This window comes from Salmo trutta, chromosome 1 (assembly GCF_901001165.1).
Source record: "Salmo trutta chromosome 1, fSalTru1.1, whole genome shotgun sequence".
NCBI classification, from domain to species: Eukaryota; Metazoa; Chordata; class Actinopteri; order Salmoniformes; family Salmonidae; genus Salmo; species Salmo trutta.
In genome coordinates this window covers 22,961,482-22,986,010 of record NC_042957.1, presented here as the reverse complement: position 1 = coordinate 22,986,010, position 24,529 = coordinate 22,961,482, and the positions used below count along the sequence as shown (strand labels likewise).

At 43.1% G+C, this 24,529-nt stretch overlaps 1 protein-coding gene across 2 annotated transcripts in view; it reads left to right on the top strand.

The window, feature by feature from the left end:
• Positions 1-6,076: 6,076 nt before the first annotated feature.
• LOC115188821 (spermatogenesis-associated protein 7 homolog) overlaps positions 6,077-24,529 on the top strand; it is a 32,289-nt gene continuing 13,836 nt past the window's right edge. Inside the window, exons 1-7 of one of the 2 annotated variants that reach the window (XM_029747688.1) lie at positions 6,077-6,211; positions 6,457-6,557; positions 11,405-11,640; positions 12,708-12,765; positions 12,967-13,022; positions 13,306-13,413; positions 19,906-19,960. In XM_029747688.1, the coding sequence (XP_029603548.1) occupies positions 6,187-6,211; positions 6,457-6,557; positions 11,405-11,640; positions 12,708-12,765; positions 12,967-13,022; positions 13,306-13,413; positions 19,906-19,960 (639 nt within the window). In that variant the 5' untranslated portion in view covers positions 6,077-6,186. The remainder of the gene's footprint in view (positions 6,212-6,456; positions 6,558-11,404; positions 11,641-12,707; positions 12,766-12,966; positions 13,023-13,305; positions 13,414-19,905; positions 19,961-24,529) is intronic. The other variant, XM_029747754.1, reaches the window with a different exon arrangement.

Genomic DNA, 24,529 nt, shown 5'->3' with positions numbered 1-24,529 from the left:
ATAAAAGCGATAAGCGTTAAATCAAGTTGAACCCTGTTATTACTCCCGACCTACAGAAAGACCATCATGTAATAGCATGGTGATACTTCTGTGTAATCATCCTATCCTGCCACAATGATTCCAGACCTGCTTTCTTATTAGTACATAGAGGTTTTGGGTCGGGCCGGTGGGTAAAGTAACTGATCTTGACACAAGGTCTTGGTAGTGGAAGTCAGCTAGTGAAGAGGTCCCTACGTAATCACGTCACGTAGCCTAGGCTAGTTCTCTCCCTACTGAATTTGAATCGTAGGAAAGTCAAACAAAACATTTATAAGAAAAAGCAACAGATTTTGATGACATTTTTCCAGTCCAAAAATCCAGAGAAAGATGATGAATCGAACCCGGAACGAGCCAAAGAACTGTCAGTGCCGGAGGAGAGGAGTGAGGCAAACTGTTCCTGATGACGATGCTAATCCCGCCAGTTCAGCATCACCACCGGCACCCCTACTAGCTAGTAAGCCTACTAGCGAGGAGTCAGACTCAGCGGGAGAGGGAGACGGGGAGACGGGGAGCTGGGGGGCAGTGCATCCCCCGACGAAGTGCTCGGAGCAGGTGCAATTTGCAGTACAAGAACAAGCAAACGTATAACCCTTGGCTTGACATGCAGAATTCAAAGTTGGGCTTGGGTCTAGAAATGACTGGAGGGATTAAACTAGCAAAAGAGTGGGTGGAATGTACAGTAATTACGTTTTTGTCAATGTGTTCTCGTACCTCAGGGCCCCCGGATACTCCCCCCCCATGCTCACTATGTGTTCCGGGACCTCCTGATTTACAAATTAAGCATTGGTGATATGTGACCAGCTTCAGAAAGCTAGGCGTTTGTCGCAGGTCACTACTTCACATGAGAGGCATTTGAACGAAAACATGGCAAAAATGCATTTTGAACGTAAACATAGCAGAAATGCATTCTGGAACATGTGAACTTTTATGTAGCTTAATAACAAACTTGTATGCCATCTGTAAATACGAATGCAATTTTGAATTATTCCTTTCCTCCTTTCCTTTGTTTGCTGAAGCTTGAAGGCCCACCTGAACTAGCAAAAGTTGTGTCTAGTAAAATTGTAATGCCAAGTGCCAGGTCTCTCTCCATTTAGAGACATCAAAGATGTCTGTCAGTCTGGACTCCATCACATCATCATGCAAGTCTCCAAGGGCTGGCTCCATAGGCACATCTGTGAACACATACACAATCGCTGTTCTATTACCAATCGCAGATAGGATAGGTGACATCTGACAAACAAACATATACTATGTTGAAGTTTGAAAAGGTCAGATTAAACCTACCTAATCCTGGTCTCCCCATCTATGACCTTTGGTGAGCAGGCAAGCGGTGAGGCTGGAGGTAAGGTATTTGCCTGCATCCCATTGATGGGCACGGCAGCGTAGATCAGCTCCTGGCCCCTCATCAAAGATACTAGTTGGTCAAACACAAACACACACACAGAGCACGGATTACATTATAAATGGTGGTTATGATTAGCATGGTGGAACCAACCTGATCGTTGCATTCACCTTTCTACTTCACTTTAGATATCCTGATATGTGTGTGAAGAGAAAAGGTAAACACAGCGATCAGGGTGGTTCCACCAGGTTAGGTTATGAAGCTGAAATGGGACAAACTCAAAACTGTTTTGACCTTTGACCAGGTCAAATGTCACCAACCTGATTCAAGTGTCCTTCCTCCCAGTTCCATTTATTGCAATGCTTACAGTGAGGGCATGTCTGGTGATGCTGATGGTCCCCTTACTGGTCTTCTACATGTTGCATGTTCGGCTGCAAACTGGACATCTCTCAAACAACTGCAGCAGGAAATCCTCATAAACAATATACTTTCTCATCTTATGACGTGGTGTTGACTGGGAGGGCCTGTGTCAGGGTGATACAATAGACAGCCAGGTGGTCAATTGCATTTTGTTCTAAAGAAAGGACAAAGCTTTTTGCTTATGCACTTCACGACCAAAATGACTCTACTAGTTGTATCTGCTTGGCTGGGGAATTAACCTACTTGTTTATCAAACCGGGTATTTTTTTTATACAACTTTTTACATAACACACATTACGGTTGTTGATGAAGCCGTCTGTGTCATCAGGGCAGTAGCTCAGTTCAAGCTAATTCTAGGTCGTTGCTAGTTACAACAGCCACAAAGTCATACATTTTTTAAAGTTATTTTAAACCTAACCATAACCTTAACCACACTGCTAACCTTATGTCTAACCCTAACCTTAAATGAAGACCAAAAAGCAATTTTTAGTTTTTATGGATTTTTATGACATAAACAATTGTGACCTTGTGGTTGTGGTAACTAGTGGAAACCCTAATTCGATGTTTATCAGATGTAGACGGACTGTAACCCTGTATTGGATTAGATTCAGGCCGGGGACGCCATTACGGTCTTTTTCTCCTAGTTCGCTGTATTAGTCAGACTCAGACATGAGTTAGCTACCGCCATAGCTGCATCCATTATTTTGTTTTAATCTAGACAATACAGAATACACTTATATGAGCTACGAACTAAATTGCAAATCCGATTTGTAGGCTAACGTTAGTTAGCTAAAGTTAGCTAGCCCGCCTCGCTACCATTATCAAATGATAACGTTACACAACCAGTAGTATCTAGACAATACACAAACTTGTATGAGTTATGACCTAACTAAGTTGTAATGAGGTATCTAGCTAGCTATACTAACATTAACTAAAACATTAGCTAGCCTGCCTCGTTGGAGGCAGGCTACCTACATAGCCAGCAGTAACGTAATCTAACATCGTTAGCTAAATTATACAGAGAGAAGTAGCAGTGTTAAAATCACTGGGAAGCCAAGCCTTCCCCGCTTTGTTTAATCACAAAACCGGATAGCAACCTCTGTCCAGTGAAGTCCACAAAGCATATTGCATGTACAGTAACATACATGACCTACAGCATGGTCAAGCAAGTAAAAATATCCGACATTTTTGGACCACTAAACAACTAGTATTTTAGAACCACAGAGTTACCGCAAGTCGCAAAGAAAACAGGAGCTGCCATTTCATCAAATCACCTCTGCTTAGTCTAATACAGCGACAACTAAAAGATAACAATTTAGTTCAGTCAACATAAGCTAAATATGATGTGGCTGTCCATGGTTCTGATTTCTGTGTGTGTGCGTGCGTGCGTGTGTGTGTGTGTGTGTGTGGGTAGAAAAACATGTTGACTCACACTACTTGTAGACAAACACCAATGCCATCCTCCTTTCTTTGATGTTGGCGAAACTGTCTATCATTCTGTCATACAGTACGCGCTTTTATTTTTTGTTGTCCTAGGCTACCTGTCTTAGATTCTAGCTTGCTAGCCTAACTTCCATTCATGGGCAACGTTAACTAGTTAACATTAGCCTTCAACATATAGCTACATATTGAACTTCCATCCTCTCAGGCCAGGGGCACAACAATGTATGAATTTATGGTTGGATAAGAATCACCGCTATAATCATTGGCCAGTACGGAGAATTAAGTATAACCACAAGTCCAAATCCCTATCTCCATCCAGGAAAGAGCAAATCTTAACTAGGGAGAACAACAACACAACCAGATGCAACAATTCAAGTTTTTCTGTCAATGACGTATGCTCTCAATTGGATTTGATAGGAGTGAAGCCAAATCCAAGCTGGTTTCCCTTGACACTTTTTTTGCTGACCATTCACAGTTGAGCTCGCTCAGTTCTGCTCAACGCTGATTGGATCATTTTTTTATACATTTTTTTTTCAAGAGAGGCCAGATTCTCGCTGGCTTTCTTTGCCTTCAATGCTATGGGTGGCAACAATGTCATACTCATTTGGACCAGACAGCATCAGATAAATGGCCTAGCCATAGAGAAACAGAGGGGCGCTGTTTCGCTTACTCTGATGCTTTCTCCAATGAGATACATTCAGCCTCTTGCGAATTGAAGGAAAGTTATAAAATACAGAGAGATGAAAGATAAATAATTGAATGTTTTTATATTTTTCTTGGTAAATTTTGGGGGGAAGCCTGGCTTCCCTTGGCATCCATGTATACACAACACTGACAGAGAGGTCATTATATTTCAGTATCTCTGGTTAAACTCAACACCACCGGTCGTTGTCCACCAAGCTAGCGTTACTGGTGCAGATTTGGGGACCGACAAACTCCAAGCACCTATTCCGCGTAGTAGCTAGGGTCCTTCGGCAGGGCATGCAAAGTATAGAACTTTGGCTGTAGAGGCATGATCAATCCGTCTAGGGCTTTTCAGTCTGCCGTCATTGTGGGCGATGAAACAATGGAGTCCCATTCAATGAATGGAAGCGAAGTGGGCGGAGGGGCGATTTGCACGTAGAGCTTGGCAAAAGGGGGTATGATTTGTTGGCATAATTGTAATCCAAACCCAACCTTTATTTACTCGCTGTGACGCACCGAGGTTCCAAATTCCATTTAAGACTAGACTGACTTTATGACCAAAATTATCCTATTTACACTTTGTAGTCAATTTTGGTACTAGAATAAAAATGTTTCTGACGCATATCGATGCCACATAGGCTGTTTTCAAAGGGATTCGTTGTTTTCTAGGAGAAGTCGCTCTTTAAGAGTTTAATAATTTCCCATTTGAGAACTGAATTGCTTCTCCTGACTCTTGGTTACCACTACCACACGTGACACACTCCTCCACCTACGGAGTTGTTACACTTCCTAAAATAAAGCCTAGTTAACACCTAGTTTTTGGCATGTATATTGAGGTACGTGGCTATTCATCACAACCGGTATCTTTATGCAAGGAAACTCATCACACGTGGCTGTAGTTAAGCTCCCCCAAACTACTGCCACTCTCTACGTCCACCACATATTCCTCTCCCCCATCTCAGATCCAGATCCCCTGCGTGACTCAGCGACATGCCAGGATCCTCTGTTTGTCTTTCTCTCTGTAAATAACAGCTCCTTTCTCCTGTAAGTGGGTCATTTTGTGTTTTCCACACACGGCCCAGTAATTGCAATCTGTTCTGCTCCCTTGGCCCATGTATTCACTCGTCAGTCCCTCTTTTAACTTGCCTTGCGTTATATCTCTCTCTCTGGCTAATAGTCCAGAGAGAGAGAGAGAGAGAGAGAGAGAGAGAGAGAGAGAGAGAGAGAGAGAGAGAGAGAGAGAGAGAGAGAGAGAGAGAGAGAGAGAGAGAGAGAGAGAGAGAGAGAGAGAGAGAGAGATATCTTCCATTATACAATGTTTATTTTCCACCCTGCATTACCTTGGTTTAATGGAAATGTGACACAGCCATTTCAGGGAATAGCTGAGAACATTGTGCCTTAGTGGATAATCAAACCCTGGTCTCCCAATTTAACCTTAACACCATCCAACTTACCCAAATTAGACTGAAGCAGTGTCACATATAGTTGAATTGGCTCCTTATTTGAACCAAGATGCAATACAGAGAGCCCCATCCCTCTGTCATTGCCTTACCATTATGTTTCTTTTTCAATATCCAGGGTCCACTTGTAAATACTCAACCCTACTCCTTATTCGAGACAAAATGGATGCCCATTACAGAGCGCTGCTCTCTGCTAAAGGTACAGTACTCACAGTTTCACCCTCACCACGGCACGCACAGTGCAAAACATAACAGCTGGTCAGCACAAACACACTGTCTTGTTCTATTATGTTTTGCAGCTTGTGTGGACTGCTCCCCGCCCAGATCTCTCCTCACCAGTATCAAATGTAAGTGCTTTTGAAATAACCTCTGGGCTGATGTGCCATCTTAAATATACATATATACAGTAAATATACATACTGAATGTAAGTAGGTAGGACTGCAAAGGAGCAAAACAGATGGCAATGTCACACCGGGTTCAAGAGGAGATCAACTTTAGAATTCTCTAAAGTGTATGTCTCCTTTCTCTGCTTCCTCGCCAGAAGTAATTTAGAACCAGCGGAGAAGACATTCTGTCCGATTAGCGTCGTTCTGGTGTGGTGTTCACAACCCTGTCACTAATGTAGCGGTCTCTGCCACTGGCGGAGTCAGTATCTCTCTGAGAGAATGTGGGCTAAAATTGCTCATACGTATATTCCCACAGATGCTACATTGTAGACACTCTCAAGCAGCATTAGCTTGTTGGTAGTTGATTTTAAGAGAGGATCGAGTAGTGATGTCCACATTCAACACACACTTATGAGGGATTCTCTAGAGAATGATGGTATGTACTTTATCTTACACATTTGTTTCACGTTTGTAATTCCTAAGTTTTATGCGGTCAACCATTTGGGAGTGACATCCGCTGAACTGATGTGAGTGCACTTATCCCAAGTATAAGGATTCTTGGGACGCCTTGGCTCATGACATGTTGATTGAGTCATCACTTCAGTATGATTGTGAATAGATTACTTCTATTTGGTATGATAGCTGTCAAATGTAATAATATTGTTGTTGTCTATGCCACAGACTGTGACTGGCAGAGGAGAGAGAAATCCAGACAGAGGACAGGAAACCAGAATGACAACCATGCAAACCCAGCCAATCCCAGCGTACACACAGCTCTCAGGGTGAGACTTGTCTGTCTAGTCCCTTATCTAACACCGGATATGTATGGCCCAGATATCCTCAGACCTGGCTAACAGCTGCTCTTCAAAACAACTTTTCAAATCGTTCACGATGGACCAAGTTGACCGCAGGCATCATGTCTACACCTTGTATTAAATTGTTGTTTTAATCTAAATACATCATCATCTAGATAAATACAATAGTGGTCCCCATGGACCGATCTCCATCACATCCCAATACCCCTTTTCCATGTCCAGTTGAAGTCAGAAGTTTACATACAACTTAGCCAAATATATTTAAACTTAGTTTTTCACAATTCCTGACATTTAATCCTAGTACAAATTCCCTGTCTTAGGTCAGTTAGGATCATCACTTTATTTTAAGAATGTGAAATGTCAGAATAGTAGTAGAGAGAATGATTTATTTCAGCTTTTATTTCTTTCATCACATTCCCAGTGGGTTAGAAGTTTACATACACTCAATTAGTATTTTGTAGCATTACCTTTAAATAGTTTACTTGGGTCAACCCAGTTTTTTTGCCACAACTTTGTAAGTATGCTTGGGGTCATTCTCCATTTGGAAGACCCATTTGCAACCAAGCTTTAACTTCCTGACTGATGTCTTGAGATGTTGCTTCAATATATCCACATCATTTTCCACCCTCATGATGCCATCTATTTTGTGAAGTGTACCAGTCCCTCCTGCAGCAAAGCACCCCCACAACACGATGCTGCCACCCCCGTGCTTCACGGTTGGGATGGTGTTCTTCGGCTTGCAAGCCTCCCCCTCTTTCCTCCAAACATAACAATGGTCATTAAGGCCAAACAGTTATATTTCTGTTTCATCAGACCAGAGGACATTTCTCCAAAAAGTACGATCTTTGTCCCCATGTGCAGTTGCAAACTGTAGTCTGGCTTTTATATGGTGGTTTTGGAGCAGTAGCTTCTTCCTTGCTGAGCGGTCTTTCAGGTTATGTCGATATAGGACTTGTTTTACTGTGAATATAGATACTTTGTACTTGTTTCCTCCAGCATCGTCACAAGGTCCTTTGCTGTTGTTCTGGGATTGATTTGCACTTTTCGCACCAAAGTACATTCATCTCTAGGAGACAGAACGCGTCTCCTTCCTGAGCGGTATGACGGCTGCGTGCTCCCATGGTGTTTATACTTGCGTACTATTGTTTGTACAGATGAACGTGACACCTTCAGGCATTTGGAAATTGCTCCCAAGGATGAACCAGGCTTGTGGAGGTCTAAAATGTTTTTCTGGAGGTCTTGGCTGATTTCTTTTGATTTTCCCATGATGTCAAGCGAAGAGGAACTGCGTTTGAAGGTAGGCCTTGAAATACATCCACAGGTACACCTCCAATTGACTCAAATGATGTCAATTAGTGTCACATGTATCTTCGTCTTCTGACGATATAACGAAATCATCGTCGGAAAAGGATGACCAATACGCAGCAGAGTCGATATATTCCATCTTGAACATTTAATTAAATCAACACGAATACAAAAACAATAAACAAGAAAACGAACGATAAACTGACAGTCTGCAAAGCATAGGCTCAACACAGAACAATCACCCACAAATAACAACCACAAACACACCCTAATATATGGGACTCTCAATCAAAGGCAGATAGACAACACCTGCCTTCAACTGAGAGTCCCAACACCAATCAACACAACATAGAAACACACTCACCAGACTAGACATAGAAATACATAAACATAGACTATAAACCAAAACCCCGGAAATACTAAATCAAACACCCTTTAAACAAACACACCACCCTGAACCACATAAAACAAATACCCTCTGCCACGCCCTGACCAAACTACAAAACAATTAACCTTATATACTGGCCAGGACGTGACAATTAGCCTATCCAAAGCTTCTAAAGCCATAACATAATTATCTGGAATTTTCCAAGCTGTTTAAATGCACAGTCAACTTAGTGTATCTAAACTTCTGACCCACTGGAATTGTGATACAGTGAATTATAAGTGAAATAATCTGCCTGTAAACAATTGTTGGCAAAATTGCTTGTGTCAATCACAAAGTAGATGCCCTAACCGACTTGCCAAAACTATAGTTTGTTAACAGGAAATTTGTGGAGGGATTGAAAAACGAGTTTTATTGACTCCAACCTAAGTGTATGTAAACTTCCGACTTCAACTGTATACACCAAGTCAGAAACATATAATCTCACTGAATGCACTGCCAACAATCCAATCGCGGGATGCATTTTAATATAAATTGTAGGTGTTGCCTACTTGGCGAGGTCTAAACATTTTCAAGAATATAGATCGCCCTTTACCTTTGGGTTCTCTTCGGGGATTAAGCACATCGCCATTTTACATCATTCATCTCATGTCAGTCATCCACCAATCCCTGCAGAGCCCCTTCCAATCTGCTTCATGTGTCCTTCAATCAGTTGGTTGGGATTGAAATTGAGCATAAGGAATGTTTCATATACACTACACAGTACAGAAGATCCCCATATATTGTTGCATATTCTTATGGAGTCTGTGAATGTCACTAGCTTTAAATGTAGACGACTGATGGTTCAAATATGTGAGTCTTAACATTATTACAGATGTGTAACTTAATGACACAAAAATGTGCATTTATATCTCGTTGACGTTTCAGTTACTAGAACTTCATAAGCGAGATACATTTCTGCACACATGTTGCGATTCTCTTTCATTATTCCAATTTGGTTTGCTACCGATTTGCAACAAAACTGGTTGCAAAATCTGAAAAATAATTCCATCGTTGCAGCTGACTGAACAAATCCACTGCCAAAGTAAAAGTAATCAGGTGCTGGAGTTAAAGAAACACAAGTGCATTTAATGAGAATAAGTGAGAAGCATAAAGAGATTGGCTGCTGACTTACTGACATAATGATGAACCTGTAATTGCATTCTCTGTGTGGACTGTGAAATCATCTCATCTCCATATAGTATATATGCTGACTATTCTTTACCCAAAGTCCCCGCACGCAGGCACATGCACACGCACACACACACACACACACACACACACACACACACACACACACACACACACACACACACACACACACACACACACACACACACACACACACACACAAACCCTTTCCAAGTCTCTGAGCACACATCAGTACGCTGAGGTCAACATTAAAACATGCAACAGCATCATTACGTGTCCTGCACAATCATCTCCCTATAGTACAGCAGCGTCTTGAGGTCCCATGCAGACGATGCAGAATGGAAGGGGAAGTGCTCAAAGTTGCAGGTTAAAATTAAAATTAAAGCCGTAAAAGAGCTGCAGTTCTCCCCTCCTCTCTCCTGGTATCATCCTTATTCTTCGTTCTGACCAACAATCTGCTTTCTTCTGTAAGGATCTATGTGTAGCTGGTGCAGAGGAGTCAGGCGCAGGACAGCAGAGATGAGTAAATAAAAGTAACTTTACTCAAAGTCATCAAAATACAAGAGAATTACCAAGCCCACAAATATGGACCACAATACAACAAACAATCACTCACAACCAAACATGGGGAACAGAGGGTTAAATAATAAACAAGTAATTGAGTGAGTGAAACCAGGTGTGAAAGACATAGACAAAACAAATGGAAAATGAAAAGTGGATCGGCAGTGGCTAGAAGGCCGGTGATGTCGACCGCCGAACGCCGTGCGAACAAGGAGAGGGACCGACTTCGGCGGAAGTCGTGACATCTTTTAGAGACCATATCGAGAAGTACCACTGTTAGCTGTGTTGAATCAAATTCCATCACTTGACAGTTTGATAATGCTGTGATTGTGCAGTGGTCTGGTCTTTCTCTCTCACACTTACTCACCTTCTATCCATCTCTCCCTCTCTCTCTATGTCTTCCTGTGGGACTGTTAGCTCATCCACTAGATTGAAGGGATGGAGTGACTCAACTGTGAGAGTCGACTTGATTCTGTTCTGATAACTTGCTTCCTTGATGTCCCTACGCCCTTGCAGATCTGAGAGAATATTTGCCATCATTTTCCTCCCTGAATTACCTTCATTTTTATATATCGGTTGAGAATACATTCTCATTTACAACAATGACTTGCAGCCAGCCACAATAGTCCTTTCAGACATTGTAGGGTTAGAAAGGCTCAGAAAATGTTGTCACCATCATACTGGAATCCAGCCTTAGTAGCCACCTTTACGCTCAGCATGACAAATTGAGTGTGCTATGTAATGACCATACAGTGTTCCGTACGAACAGAGCTGACCAGATGACAGTGACCGTTCTACCATGCACGCGAGTGTTTGACGGTATGATAGGTGACCACGCTGAACACGTTGATTGAGCACGGTTGTGGTTATCGTGCATCGATTTCCACAGATAGCTCCAAGCTACAAACCTTCTGCTGAGTGTGTGTGTGTGTGTGTGTGTGTGTGTGTGTGTGTGTGTGTGTGTGTGTGTGTGTGTGTGTGTGTGTGTGTGTGTGTGTGTATCTTTCTGCCTGTGTATCAGGCCACATAGATGAGGAAGCTGCCACCCCCATAGTGAGGATTATACAGAAAGACTTTAGTTCACTTCAAAGCTCACCCTCGGGTCACCCTTGTTGTGTCCTTTAAAGTGTTACTGTACAGTATACATCATTTCATTTATAGCCTACTATAGAATGAAACCATCATAATTGACAAATGTCTCAGACCAGACAAACCCATGAGAACCTGTCTGACTGTAAGTACTTCACTTTGACCTTCCCCATATAAAACGAGTGGTATGACATACAGTAATGACATAACATGAAACAACACGTAGTGACATTTCAGGTATGAGTTATTCCAGGACAAAGTGACGCTCCTTTTCTCCCTGTAGGCACCCCAGCCTGGCCACCTCACCTCTAGAGACCATCAACAAGCCCAGGGGCCCTACCAGAGCCCAGCTCAAAGGACCTACAGCGGGGACGTCCTGGACAGACACCCAGGGGTGTTCCACAGGGCCGGCCAGCAACCTTTCACCCCCAGGACCCACAGGAACCAGCATGACTCCTTCCTGTCTCAGTATCGCTACTACACCCCACCGCCAGGCCAGAAGAAGGGACAGACTGAGAGGTGATGCTAACTGCTTTTGGGAGACAATTGCTGCTGTAAAATATAAATGTACATAAGCCATGATTATAAAAGAGAACAAGCATATGCCTTACACCTCTGAGTCCACTGAATTACAGAGGTATTGAACGCTAGCAGCAGTGTTAAAATATATCGAATAACAACACATAGTTCCATAATCCTAATAGTTAGAGGCAGTAGAATGCATTAATTACAGAGTGAAAAGGAAGAGAGAGAGGAAAGAGGGAGAGAGATAAAGACAAATGCATACACATTTATTATCATACACATTTATTATCATAATGCAAATGCCAGTCCAGAATGCTAGCAGCGTGTTGTCGTCTATATGCAGTGGGCAATAAGCTTCATTCTAAGCAGACAGAGAGAGCTAGCTGTTAAACACTTAAAATGAAAAAAAGGACTGAGAATAAAAACAGTTCAAAAGTACTTTATTTAAAACTGCGGTAGCAGAGCAAGTTAAAAACCACATGAAACTGGCACCTAACACAGACATGGCTCACCATAGTTAAAAGACATTCCACTGACAAACAATCTGGCAAAACTTCTTTAAGATGGCAGGTGACCCAATTACTGAACGGAAACACCTGTGTCAATTAACCACTTCCATTTGCTGGACCAATAGAAAACAAGAAACTTAACAATGAACACCTGACCCCAATTGGTTGAAAACGATGGAAAATATTTAGTAAATGGAATGTCTGATAAATGACAATGAAATAAGGACATACACAAACATAACTTGCTCTAAAAAATACTTGGAATAAATACGCGTTAAAATGTCTTTAGTGAAGGCCACTCCTTCACACAGACCCAGAGGAAGGAATAAGTTATTTTTTTAAACGTGAGGGATTAAGGAAACACACACTCACTTTCAATCATAAACACATAAACAGACGGCACTTGTACCTGTTAGTTTTCTCAATGGCTCATCACTATTCCTGTGCAGGCATCGGTCCTGACTCTCCTGACAATGATGATTAGCCCCCCCATCATCTTCATTATCTCCATCTGTTTTCCATCCGTCTACTTCCTCCTCTCCCTCTTGACAGGAAGAAGCATCCCTCTTCATCACAGAATACCTCTGGGGGTAGTTGCCATGGTCACAAGGTCAGGTCAACAAGGACGCACCTGTGTTTTATGTTACCATTGCGTAATATGTTACATTACATAACCACACACACCACCTTATATCTACAAGTGCTTGATTGAACCCATGTTGATATAAGGTCAAGGATCCAGACATAGCATTGTGGCATACCGGCATAGCACCATCATCATTAATGTGTTTACCCCTTCTACCCTTTCTAGTATCCTGCACAGTGGTCTATGAAATACAGTGCGACAGGAGCCGATCAAGCTGGCAGGTTAGATAATAAATAATTACTATGTCATTAATTCATAATATACACAGTTATGTAATGTAATAGTGTATGTAGCCCAGACATGCATGGAAGAGCTGCTGATGCCCATAGCAGAAAGAGGTCAATCTGTATTTGGAGTATTGAAGTTAAGACACCTGATAGACAGTAGAAGACACTGAGTTGTATCCCATTACATTAAGCTGATATCAATATACATGAATACTGTAAATGTATAGATTTCCAATCCACTGTATTGATTGTGTGGAATTCATTTCATATTCCCTAGGGAGGAAGAGAAGAAAGAGGGGGATGAGGAGGAAGAGGAGGGGAAATATCTACAGTTCTTGGAAGATGTGACCAATGATATTTTACGCTACGGGTTCTACTCTGACAGGTGAATCGTTACATTCATGTTTTCCATTACATTTCCATGAACGTAAGGCGGGAGGGCCGACAAGCTTTGGACTCTCCTCGGAGATCAGGCCTCCCAGATGGCATACAGTATGTACACGTCATATGCCATATTTTTTTTATTTTTATGACAGGACATAAGCTTTGAAACTCAAATTTCTTTCTCAACCACATAATAATCATAATAATAATAATAATTTGTTCAGCTTCTATAGCTCTTTTCATTACAGAAAGAATCTCAAAGCCCTTGAAAAAAAAATAAACAAGCATAAAAATAATAATAATAAAAAATATATATCAAATCAAATTGGATTGGTCACATACAGATGTTATTGTGGGTGTAGCGAAATGCTTGTGCTTGTGCAATACTATCTAACAAGTAATATCAAACAATTTCACAACAATACACACAATACACACAATTCTAAAGTAAAGGAATGGAATTAAGAATATATAAATATTTGGAGGAGCAATTTCGGAGCGGAATAGATTAAAATACAGTAGAATAGAATAGAATACAGTATATACATATGAGATGACGAATGCAAAATATGTAAACATTATTAATGTTCCATTATTAATGTGGCCAGTGATTTCAAGTCTATGTATATAGGGTAGCAGCCTCTAAGGTGCTACTGATGGCTATTTAACAGTCTGATGAACTTGAGATAGAAGCTGTTTTTCAGTCTATAGGTCCCAGCTTTGATGCATCTGTACTGACCTCGTCTTCTGAATGATAGCGGGGTGAAGAGGCAGTGGCTCGGGTGGTTGTTGTACTTTATGATATTTTTGGCCTTCCTGTGACATCGGGTGCTGTGGGTGTCCTGGAGGGCAGTTAGTTTGCCCCCAGTGATGCGCTGGGCAGACTACACCACCCTTTGGAGAGCCCTGCAGTTGCAGGCAGTGCAGTTGCCGTACCAGGCGGTGATACAGCCTGACAGGATGCACTCAATTGTGCATCAGTAAAAGTGTGTGAGGGTTTTAGGTGCCAAGCCACATTTCTTCAGCCTCCTGAGTTTGCGCCTTCTTCACCACACTGTCTGTGTGGGTGGACCATTTTAGTTTGTCAGTGATGTGTACACTGAGGAAATTGAAGCTTACAGTACTAGTCAAAAGTTCAAGGGCTTTTCTTAATTTGTACTATTTTCTACATTGTAGAATAATAGTGAAGGCATCAAAACTATGACATACACATAAGGAATCATGTAGTAACCAAAAAGTGTTCAAATAGATTTCAGATTTCAGATTCTTCAAAGTAGCCACCCTTTGCAATAATGATAGCTTTTCACACTCTTGGCATTCTCTCAACCAGCTTCACCTGGAATGATTTTCCAACAGTCTTGAAGGAGTTCCCAAATATCCTTTAGTAGTGTTTTTTTGCAGCAATTCGACCATGAAGGGCTGATTCATGCAGTCTCCTCTGAACAGCTGATGTTGAGATGTGTCTGTTACTTGGACTCTGTGAAGCATTTATTTGGGCTGCAATTTTTGAGGCTGGTAACTCTAATGAACTTATCCTCTGCAGCAGAAGTAACTGTAACACTTGGACGTTGTGGGTGTGGAGTCAGGCGCAGGAGGCAGAAAAATGTTTGGTACAATATATATATTTAATAAGTACCACAAAAGAGGAAAAAATGCCCAAACACACAGGGCGAAAGAAATCCAAAGTCCAAGCACCTTGCATACTAGAGACACATGCTCAGCGCGTGTGGAGGAGTAAATCAAGATATCGTCGATATACACAATCACTCCCTGCCTGTGCAGGTCCCTGAGAATCTCATCGACAAATGATTGAAAGACGGCTGGAGCATTCTTAAACCCATACGGCATGACGAGGTACTCATAGTGGCCCGATGTGGTACTAAATGCGGTTTTCCACTCGTCTCCCTTCCGAATATGCACCAAATTATACGCACTCCTGAGATCCAGTTTTGTGAAAAACCACGCTCTGTGAAATGATTCCACTGCCGTAGCAATGAGAGGTAGCAGGTAACTGAACCCCACTGTAATGGAATTGAGACCTCTATAATCAATGCACGGGCGCAAACCTCCCCCCTTTTTCTTCACGAAAAAGAAACTCGAGGAGACGGGTGAAATGGAGGGCCGAATGTACCCCTGCCCCAGAGATTCCATGACATATGTCTCCATAGCCAACATCTCCTCCTGGGACAATGGATACACGTGACTCTTGGGAAGCGCAGCGTTAACCTGGAGGTCTATCGCACAATCCCCCTGCCGATGAGGGGGTAATTTAGTCGCCTTTTTTTTACAGAAGGCGAGAGCCAAATCGGCATACTCAGGGGGAATGCGCACAGTGGAAACCTGGTCTGGACTCTCCACCGACGTGGCACCGATGGAAACACCCAGACACCTACCTGAACACTCCTCTGACCATCCCTGGAAAATCCCCTGTTTCCACAAAATCTTGGGATTGTGAATGGCTAGCCAGGGCACCCCCAGCACCACTGGAAACGCAGGTGAATCAATAAGAAATAAACGAATTTGTTCCTTATGATTCCACTGCGTCACCATGTCCAGTGGCACCGTGGCCTCCCTGACCATCCCTGACCCTAATGGTCGGCTATCTAAGGAGTGCATGGGGAAAGGGGAATCTAACGGTACCAGCGGAATTCCCAATTTAAGGGCGAGTCCGCTATCCATAAAGTTCCCAGCTGCGCCTGAATCGACTAATGCCTTGTGCTGGGAAAAGGGAGCAAAATCAAGAAAAAATAATTAAGACAAACATGTGACCAACAGAGGATTCTGGGTGAGTGTGGTGCTGACTCACCTGGGATGAACGAGGAGTGTTCTGCCTGCCTTCTCGACTCCCAGAGGGACCCCCCCAGCACCGGTCGGCCGTGTGTCCTCGGCGACCACAATTGATGCGGGAGGGGCGCCCTCCTCCGGTTCCCCTTGACGCAGTTCCCCCTAGCTCCATAGGAATGGGCGTAGGTAGGCTAGGAGATGGAACTGACAGGACCCTTTCTGAACGCCCGCGGGCAGCCAGCAGATTGTCCAGTCGTATAGACATGTCGATGAGTTCATCTAGGGAGAGTGTAGTATCCCGACACGCTAGCTCCCTGCGGACGTCCTCCCGGAGGCTACACCTGTAGTGGTCCATTAGAGCCCTGTCGTTCCACCCAGCCCCAGCCGCCAAGGTCCAGAACTCTAGGGCAAAGTCTTGCGCGCTCCTCAGCTCCTGTCTGAGGTGGAACAGTCGTTCACCCGCCGCTCGTCCTTCTGGGGGGTGATCGAATACAGCCCTGAAACGGCGGGTGAACTCAGGGTAGTTATTCCTTAATGGGTCTGGTCCATTCCAAACAGCGTTGGCCCACTCCAATGCTCGACCCGTCAGGCAGGAGATGAGGAGGCTCACACTCTCCTCCCCCAAGGGAGTCGGCCTCACGGTCACCAGGTATAACTCTAGTTGTAATAGAAATCCCTGGCACCCTACCGCTGCTCCATCGTACTCCCTCGGAGGCGTAAGATGCAGTGCCCCAGATCCAGATGGGGAAGGGAGTGGAGTAGGTGGACTCGTCGGGTGAGCCGGAGGTGAAGGGAGGAAACCACTCCTCTCCCATCGATCCATCCTCTCCATCATCTGGTCCATGGCTGACCCAATCCGATGGAGGACGGTGGTGTGGTGGAGGACCCGTTCTTCCATCGATGGTAGAGGAGTGGTGGCTGCTTCTGCTGACTCCATGTTGTTGGTGCGGGCTTCTGTAATGCTTGGACGTCATGGGTGTGGAGTCAGGCGCAGGAGGCAGAAAAATGTTTGGTACAATATATATATTTAATAAGTACCACAAAAGAGGAAAAAATGCCCAAACACAACAGGGCGAAACAAATCCAAAGTCCAACACGTTACACAACACGAACACAGTGAAAACACGTAACAAGCCCGCACACAGAACAGGTGGAGAGGCGGGCTTAAATAATACCACTAATTAACTAACAGAACACAGGTGCAACTAATAAAGACATGACTAACAGAAAAACGAAAAGGGGATCAATGGCAGCTAGTAGGCCGGTGATGACGACCGCCGAGCGCCACCCGAACAGGGAGAGGAACTGCCCTCGGCAGTAGTCGTGACAGTAACTCTGGGTCTTCCTTTCCTGTGATGGGTTTTCCGGATTGACTGACCTTCATGTCTTAAATTAATGATGGACTGTCATTTCTCTTTGCTTATTTGAGCTGTTCTTGCCATAATATGGACTGGGTCTTTTACCAAACAAGGTTATCTTCTGTATACCACCCCTGCCTTGTCACATCACAACTGATTGGCTCAAACGCATTAAGAAGGAAAGAAAATCCACAAATTAACTTTTAACAAGGCAGCCCTGTTAATTGAAATGTATTCCAAGTGACAACCTCATGAAGCTGGTTGAGAGAATGCCAAGAGTGTGAAAGTTGTCATCAAGGCAAAGGGTGGCTACTTTGAAGAATCTGAAATAGAAAATATATTTTGATTGGTTTAACACTTTTTTGGTTACTACATGATTCCATATGTGTTATTTCAAAGTTTTGATGTCTTCACTATTATTATACAATGTAGAAATATTAAAAATGAAGACAAAATCTTGAATGTGTAGGTGTGTCACTCAATTGTTTTGACTGGTACTGTATATACAGTGCCTTCGAAAGGTTTTCAGACCCTTTGACTTTTTCCACATATTTCTCATGAATCTACACATCAATACCTTCTAATGACAAAGCAAAAATAGGTTTTTAGAATTTTTAGCAAATGTAATAAAAATAAGTATTCATAAGTATTCAGACCCTTTAGTCAGTACTTTGTTGAAGCACCTTTAGCAGCGATTACAACATAGCGTCATACCCAAGAAGACTCTGCAAGCAGCTTGGCACACCTGTACTTGGGGAGTTTCTCCCATTCGTCTCTGCAGATCCTCTCAAGCTCTGTCAGGTTGCTGCACAGCTATTTTGAGGTCTCTCCAGAGATGTTTTATCGGGTTCAAGTCCGGGCTCTGGCTGGGCCACTCAAGGACGTTCAGAGACTTGTCCCGAAGCCACTCCTGCATTGTCTTGGCTCTGTGCTTAGGGTCGTTGTCCTGTTGGAAAGTGAACCTTCACTCCAGTCTGAGGTCCTGAGCACTCTGGAGCAGGTTTTCATCAAGGATCTCTCTATACTTTGCTCTGTTCATCTTTGCCCCGATCCTGACTAGTCTCCCAGTCCCTGCTGCTGAAAAACATCACCACAGCATGATGCTGCCACCACCATGCTTCACCGTAGGGATGGTGCCAAGTTTCCTCCAGACGTGACGCTTGGCATTAAGTCCAAAGAGTTCGATCTTGGTTTTATCAGACCAGAGAATCTTGTCATGTGCCTTTTAATGACGAGTGTCTTCTGTCTGGCCTCTCTACCATAAAGGCCTGATTGTTTGAGTGCTGCAGAGATGGTTGTCCTTCGGGAAGTTTCTCCCATCTCCACAGAGGAACACTAGAGCTCTGTCAGAGTGACCATTGGGTTCTTGATCACCTCCCTGACCAAGGTCCTTCTCCCCTGATTGCTCAGTTTGGCCAGGCAACCAGCTCTAGGAAGAGCCTTGGTGGTTCCAAACTTCTTCCATTTCAGAATGTTGGAGGCCACTGTGTTCTTGGGGACCTTCAATGCTGCAGAAATGTTTTGTGCCTCGACACAATCCTGTCTCGCAGCTCTACGGACAATTCCTTGGACCTCATGGCTTGGTTTTTGCTCTGACATGCACTGTGAAATGTGCGACCTTATAAATACAGGTGTGTACCTTTCCAAATAATGTCCAATCAATTGAATTTACCACAGGTGAACTCCAATCAAGTTGTAGAAACATCTCACGGATGATCAACGGAACAGGATGCCCTTGAGCTCAATTTCGGGTCTCATAGAAAAGGGTCTGAATACTTATGTAAATATGTTTTTTCCATTTTTATTTTTAATACATTTGCTAAAGTTAAAAAATACATATTTTGCTTTGACATTGTAGGGTATTGTGTGTAGATTTCTGAGGAAAATGTTTCATTTAATCCATTTCAGAATAAGGCTGTAAAATGTTGAAAGGGTCAATGGGTCTGAATACTTTCCGAAGGTACTTATATATAGCTACATAACAGAGAGTAGGTCTGGACTATGTTTCAAGCCTCCAACAGATGGGGCAACAGTTGAGAGGGATCCACATAGCTGGAGCAGAGGAAGGGGTTTGTCAACAGGGAGAGTTTAGCAGGTCCTCTGCTGGCATGCAGGCAGCACAGTTCACTCTTCATTCAAGGCGTCTCACCAGTTCCTCGCCGTCCCCGCTGTCACCTTGCAGGGGGCCCCGTGAAAATACGTTACGCTACTGCTCAGACTTTTTACTTATTGAAGTGTTACATTTGATTTGAATTTGAAATTGTGTTGTAAATTCCAAAGTAGGCCACTGAGTATGACTGTCAAATAGGTAACTATAAGTGTCAAAAGTGGTGCTCTCTCTTTTCCCAAAGTGTTCTGGAGTCCGTCCTCAGCTGGCAGATGACATGGAGACACGATCTGAGTCAGGTTAGTGCAAAGACACACACACACAGAGCTTAACTTGGACTGAAATAGGTTCCCGCTACTCATTTTGGGTGCTGGTACTGTTTATATTTAGGTGCAGAAGCTCAACAATACTTATGAGCTAATATTCTATAAGAGGAACAGGAGCTCAAACAGTAGAGTATTTTAGGTGCCGGTACTCAGCTCCGGTGAGCTCCTGCCTAAGCACTGCACGCACGCACGCACACACACACACACACACACACACACACACACACACTCACGCACACACACGCACGCACGCACGCGCGCACGCACAACTCTATCAAACACCTGTCTTACAAACTCCTCACATCTTTGCTGTGTAATTTAGTGCTTACTCTCATTTTGTATGCCAGTGCAGTATCTAAATCTGTTTAAGACCATGCTAACTTGAGATACATACAGTACCAGTCAAAAGTTTGGACACACCTACTCATTCAAGGGTTTTTATTTGTTTTTACGATTTGCTGCATTGTAGAATAATAGTGAAGACAACAAAACTATGAAATAATATATGTGGAGTCATGTAGTAATCAAAAATGTTTTCAACAAATCAAAATTATTATATCAGATTCATCAAAGTAGCCACCCTTTGCATTGATGACAGCTTTGCACACTCTTGGCATTCTCTCAACCACTTTCGTTAGGTAGCCACTTGGAATGCATTTCAATAAACAGGTGTTTCTTGTTAAAGGTTAATTTGTGGAATTTCTTTCCTTCTTAATGCATTTGAGCCAATCAGTTGTGTTGTGACAAGGTAGGGGTGGTATACAGAAGGTAGCCCTATTTGGTAAAACACCAAGTCCATATTATGGCAAGAACAGCTCAAATAAGCAAAGAGAAACAACAATCCATCATTACTTTAGACATGGAGTTCAGTCAATATGGAACATTTCAAAAACTTAAAAAGTTTCTTCAAGTACAGTCACAAAAACCATCAAGTGCTATGATGAAACTGGCTCTCATGAGGACCGCCACAGAAAAGGAAGTTCCAGAGTTACCTCTGCTGCAGAGGATAAGTTCATTAGGGTTACCAGCCTCAGAAGATGCAGCCCAAATAAATGCTTCACAGAGTTCAAGTAACAGACACATCTCAGCATCAACTGTTCAGAGGAGACTGTGTAAATCAGGCCTTCATGGTCGAATTGCTGCAAAGAAACCTCTACTAAAGGACATCAATAATAACAAGAGACTTGCTTGGGCCAAGAAACACGAGTAATGGACAATAGACCAGTGGGAATCTGTCCTTTGGTCTGACGAGTCCAAATGTAGATTTTTGGTTCCAACCGCCGTGTCTTTGTGAGGTTCCTGTGTGGTTCCTATGCATGTGTGGTTCCTACTGTGAAGCATGGAGGAGGAGTTGTGATGGTGTGGGGGTGCTTTGCTGATGACAAGGTCGGTGATTTATTCAGAATTCAAGGCACACTTAACCAGCATGGCTCCAAACCATTCTGCAGCAACATGCCATTCCATCTGGTTTGCGCTTAGTGGGGCTATCATTTGTTTTTCAACAGAACAATGACCCAACACACCTCCAGGCTGTGTGAGGGGTATTTGACCAAGAAGGAGAGTGATGGAGTGCTGCATCAGATGACCTGGCCTCCACAATCACTCGACCTCAACCCAATTGAGATAGTTTGGGATGAGTTGGACTGCAGAGTGAAGGAAAAGCAGCCAACAAGTGCTCAGCACATGTGGGAACTACTTCAAGACTGTTGGAAAAGCATTTCAGGTGAAGCTGATTGAGAGAATGCCAAGAGTGTGCAAAGCTGTCATCAAGGCAAAGGGTGGCTACTTTGAATAATCTAAAATATCAAATATGTTTTGATTTGTTTAACACTTTTTTGGTTACTACATGATTCCATATGTTATTTTATAGTTTTGATGTCTTCACTATTATTCTGCAATGTAGAAAATAGTAAAAATAAAGAAGAACCCTTGGATGAGTCGGTGTGTTCAAACATTTGACTGGTACTGTACGTGGAACTCAATGTCTCTCCCAATAATTTACATGAACGTTGTGCATGCTTATCTGAGGTTAGGAGTCAGCGCCTACCATGATAGTATATGCAGACTTTACTTCTTGTTTTACCAGCCCGTCTGTTGTGTGCGTGTGTGTGCTTTTGTGAGTTAGATGAAATGTGTTGTGAGCCGTCTGACCAGAACAGTTGGTTTGGCTCCACAGGAGTCCCTCAGGAACAGTGAAACATCTGCAAGCCTCTCTTTCAAATCGATAATTATCCCTGTCTTCAGTGTAAAACACACAGATAGCAGGGAGTAAATAAAACCAAACAAAACTAAAACTCTGGAGAATTGATTTAGAATGGCTAGTTTGAAACAGATGGAAGTGTGTATGCGTGCCTGCGTGATGTGTGTGAGTAGACAGGGTTAATTAGCGAGCGGGCAGAGATCCTAACGTTTTTTTTTAACAGGGACAGTTTCTTCACTGTGTCAATGTCGTCCCATGCTGTGCCACACTTGCCAGGGCACCTGTCTCGTCTCTGATGCTCATACTGTTTACTTTTCTCTGCGTGACAGAGCTAAGGCAGCGTCAACACACACACACACCTTTTGCTGTGTGATCATATGACAGCAAGCTACTGCCCTGTTTAGGCCTCCACTTTGTTGTTGACTCATTCTTTATTTGTTATTTTATTATTAGTTGATCCCACTGACTGGAAATCTCTTCTACATGGGAGACCTGTCCTAAGTTGGCAGCAAACAAACAGTGAGCTACAAGGCCTTTTTAGCCCTGAAGGAGAGAAAGAAAGCCATTTGACCCTGTTCTAAACATGTTTGTGATAAAGATGGAGCTAATGTGCTAGGCTCTGGGTTTTCCCATTCTTCCAGTTAGAAATTAGATGTCTAGATAGACCTATTTGTAGTCAGAAAGTGAGATACTTGTTTGACAATGAGCTAGTTGGCCTTATTCTTTGAGCCAGAGTGTAAGAGATACGAGGCCCTGTTTGGCCGTATTACACGTGGCAGTAGTATATTACTGGACTGCATCACTTCCTTCTATTTTGCCTTGCCCGTCATCCCTCTCTGTGTTCTTTGTGATAGACAGTCCACTGTAACACTTGGCCCAGCTTGGCCCCATGTTTTGTGACAGAGAGTGAGCTACTTGGTCCTAGTTGGCTCCTGTTACTTGTCAGTACACTCTTAGAAAGAAAAGGTGCTATCTAGAACCTAAAAAGGTTACTCAGCTGTCCCCATAGGAGAACCCTTTAAAGAACCCTTTTGGTTCCAGGTAGAACCCTGGAACTTTGAAACACTTTTTCTAAGAGTGTAGTAAAGCACTCACCCCATTTGCCCTGTGTTAGTCTCTCCCTCTCTCTCTCCCCCTCTCCCTCTCTCTCTCCACATCGCTCTTTCTCCCTCTCTTTCTCTCTCTCTCACTGACGACCATGTCTTATCTCTCCTTCGTAATCATACAGAGAAGACAAGGGAAGACAATCGGTCCCAGAGAAAGATGAATGAATGACCCTGTATGGAAAATAAATCAATTCCAGTGGAATGCCGGGAGAAAAACATGTACAACACCTTATGTCAGCAGTAGAGAGAGCAAACACTGTGTTCATAAAACATTTATTCAGCACTTCTGTCTGGTGGATGGGAGCTATAGCATTTATCCCTATATACACAGCCTTACTGTACCCCTAATCTTAGTTACCCAAAAGTACAATTCTTGTTTTCCTGAATTTGTATGATATAGGCAATTTTTACTTTGTGGCTGTGGAATCTAGTGGATACCGTTTATCATCCGCACAAGGACTTGAAATTCACGCACCAGTTTAAGCACCACCTTCGCCCAATCCTGATTTGTCCAAATAATAAATGCCGAAAACCCTAAACCGGGAACTATTTCTGCTCGTAATCACATGATTCTACATGCCTCCGAGAATCTGTCCACGAGAGATTATTGTACCCCTGGACTAGATTCTTCAGTGATTGTGTAGGATTTTATTCTTCTGTTCACTTTAAGATGGCGAGGTGTGTTTATTTGTGCTGACTGTGCCAGTCTCGTGGGATTTGTGTTTTTATGAGTTGTATTTGTTTTTCCATACGGTGCACTATTACATTCTTTAATGATTTATGCGAGCAAACCTCCCACAGTTTTATCCTACATTATTACCCTGGATTTTGTATTGAGCTGTTTACCAACCAAACCAACAACTTCAAACGTTATAGGTTGTTCATCAACATGTTGTCTTCAAATAGCCATAGTCTTCCTGCAGAAAATGAATAATTATTTTCCAGAGAATTCAGTACTTGAGGCTTTATTGGTCATGGGGAAACATATTGCTGATCATTTGTCCCTGTCTTAGAAATCCTGCCCAGTGGGTGTGTGTGACCTGTGGTGCAGGGTCTTTTGGGGGTCAGAGTGTGTGTGTGTGTGTGTGTGTGTGTGTGTGTGTGTGTGTGTGTGTGACCTGTGGTTCAGGGTCTTTTGGGGGTCAGAGTGTGTGTGTGTGTGTGTGTGTGTGTGTGTGTGTGTGTGTGTGTGTGTGTGTGTGACCTGTGGTTCAGGGTCTTTTGGGCGTCAGAGTG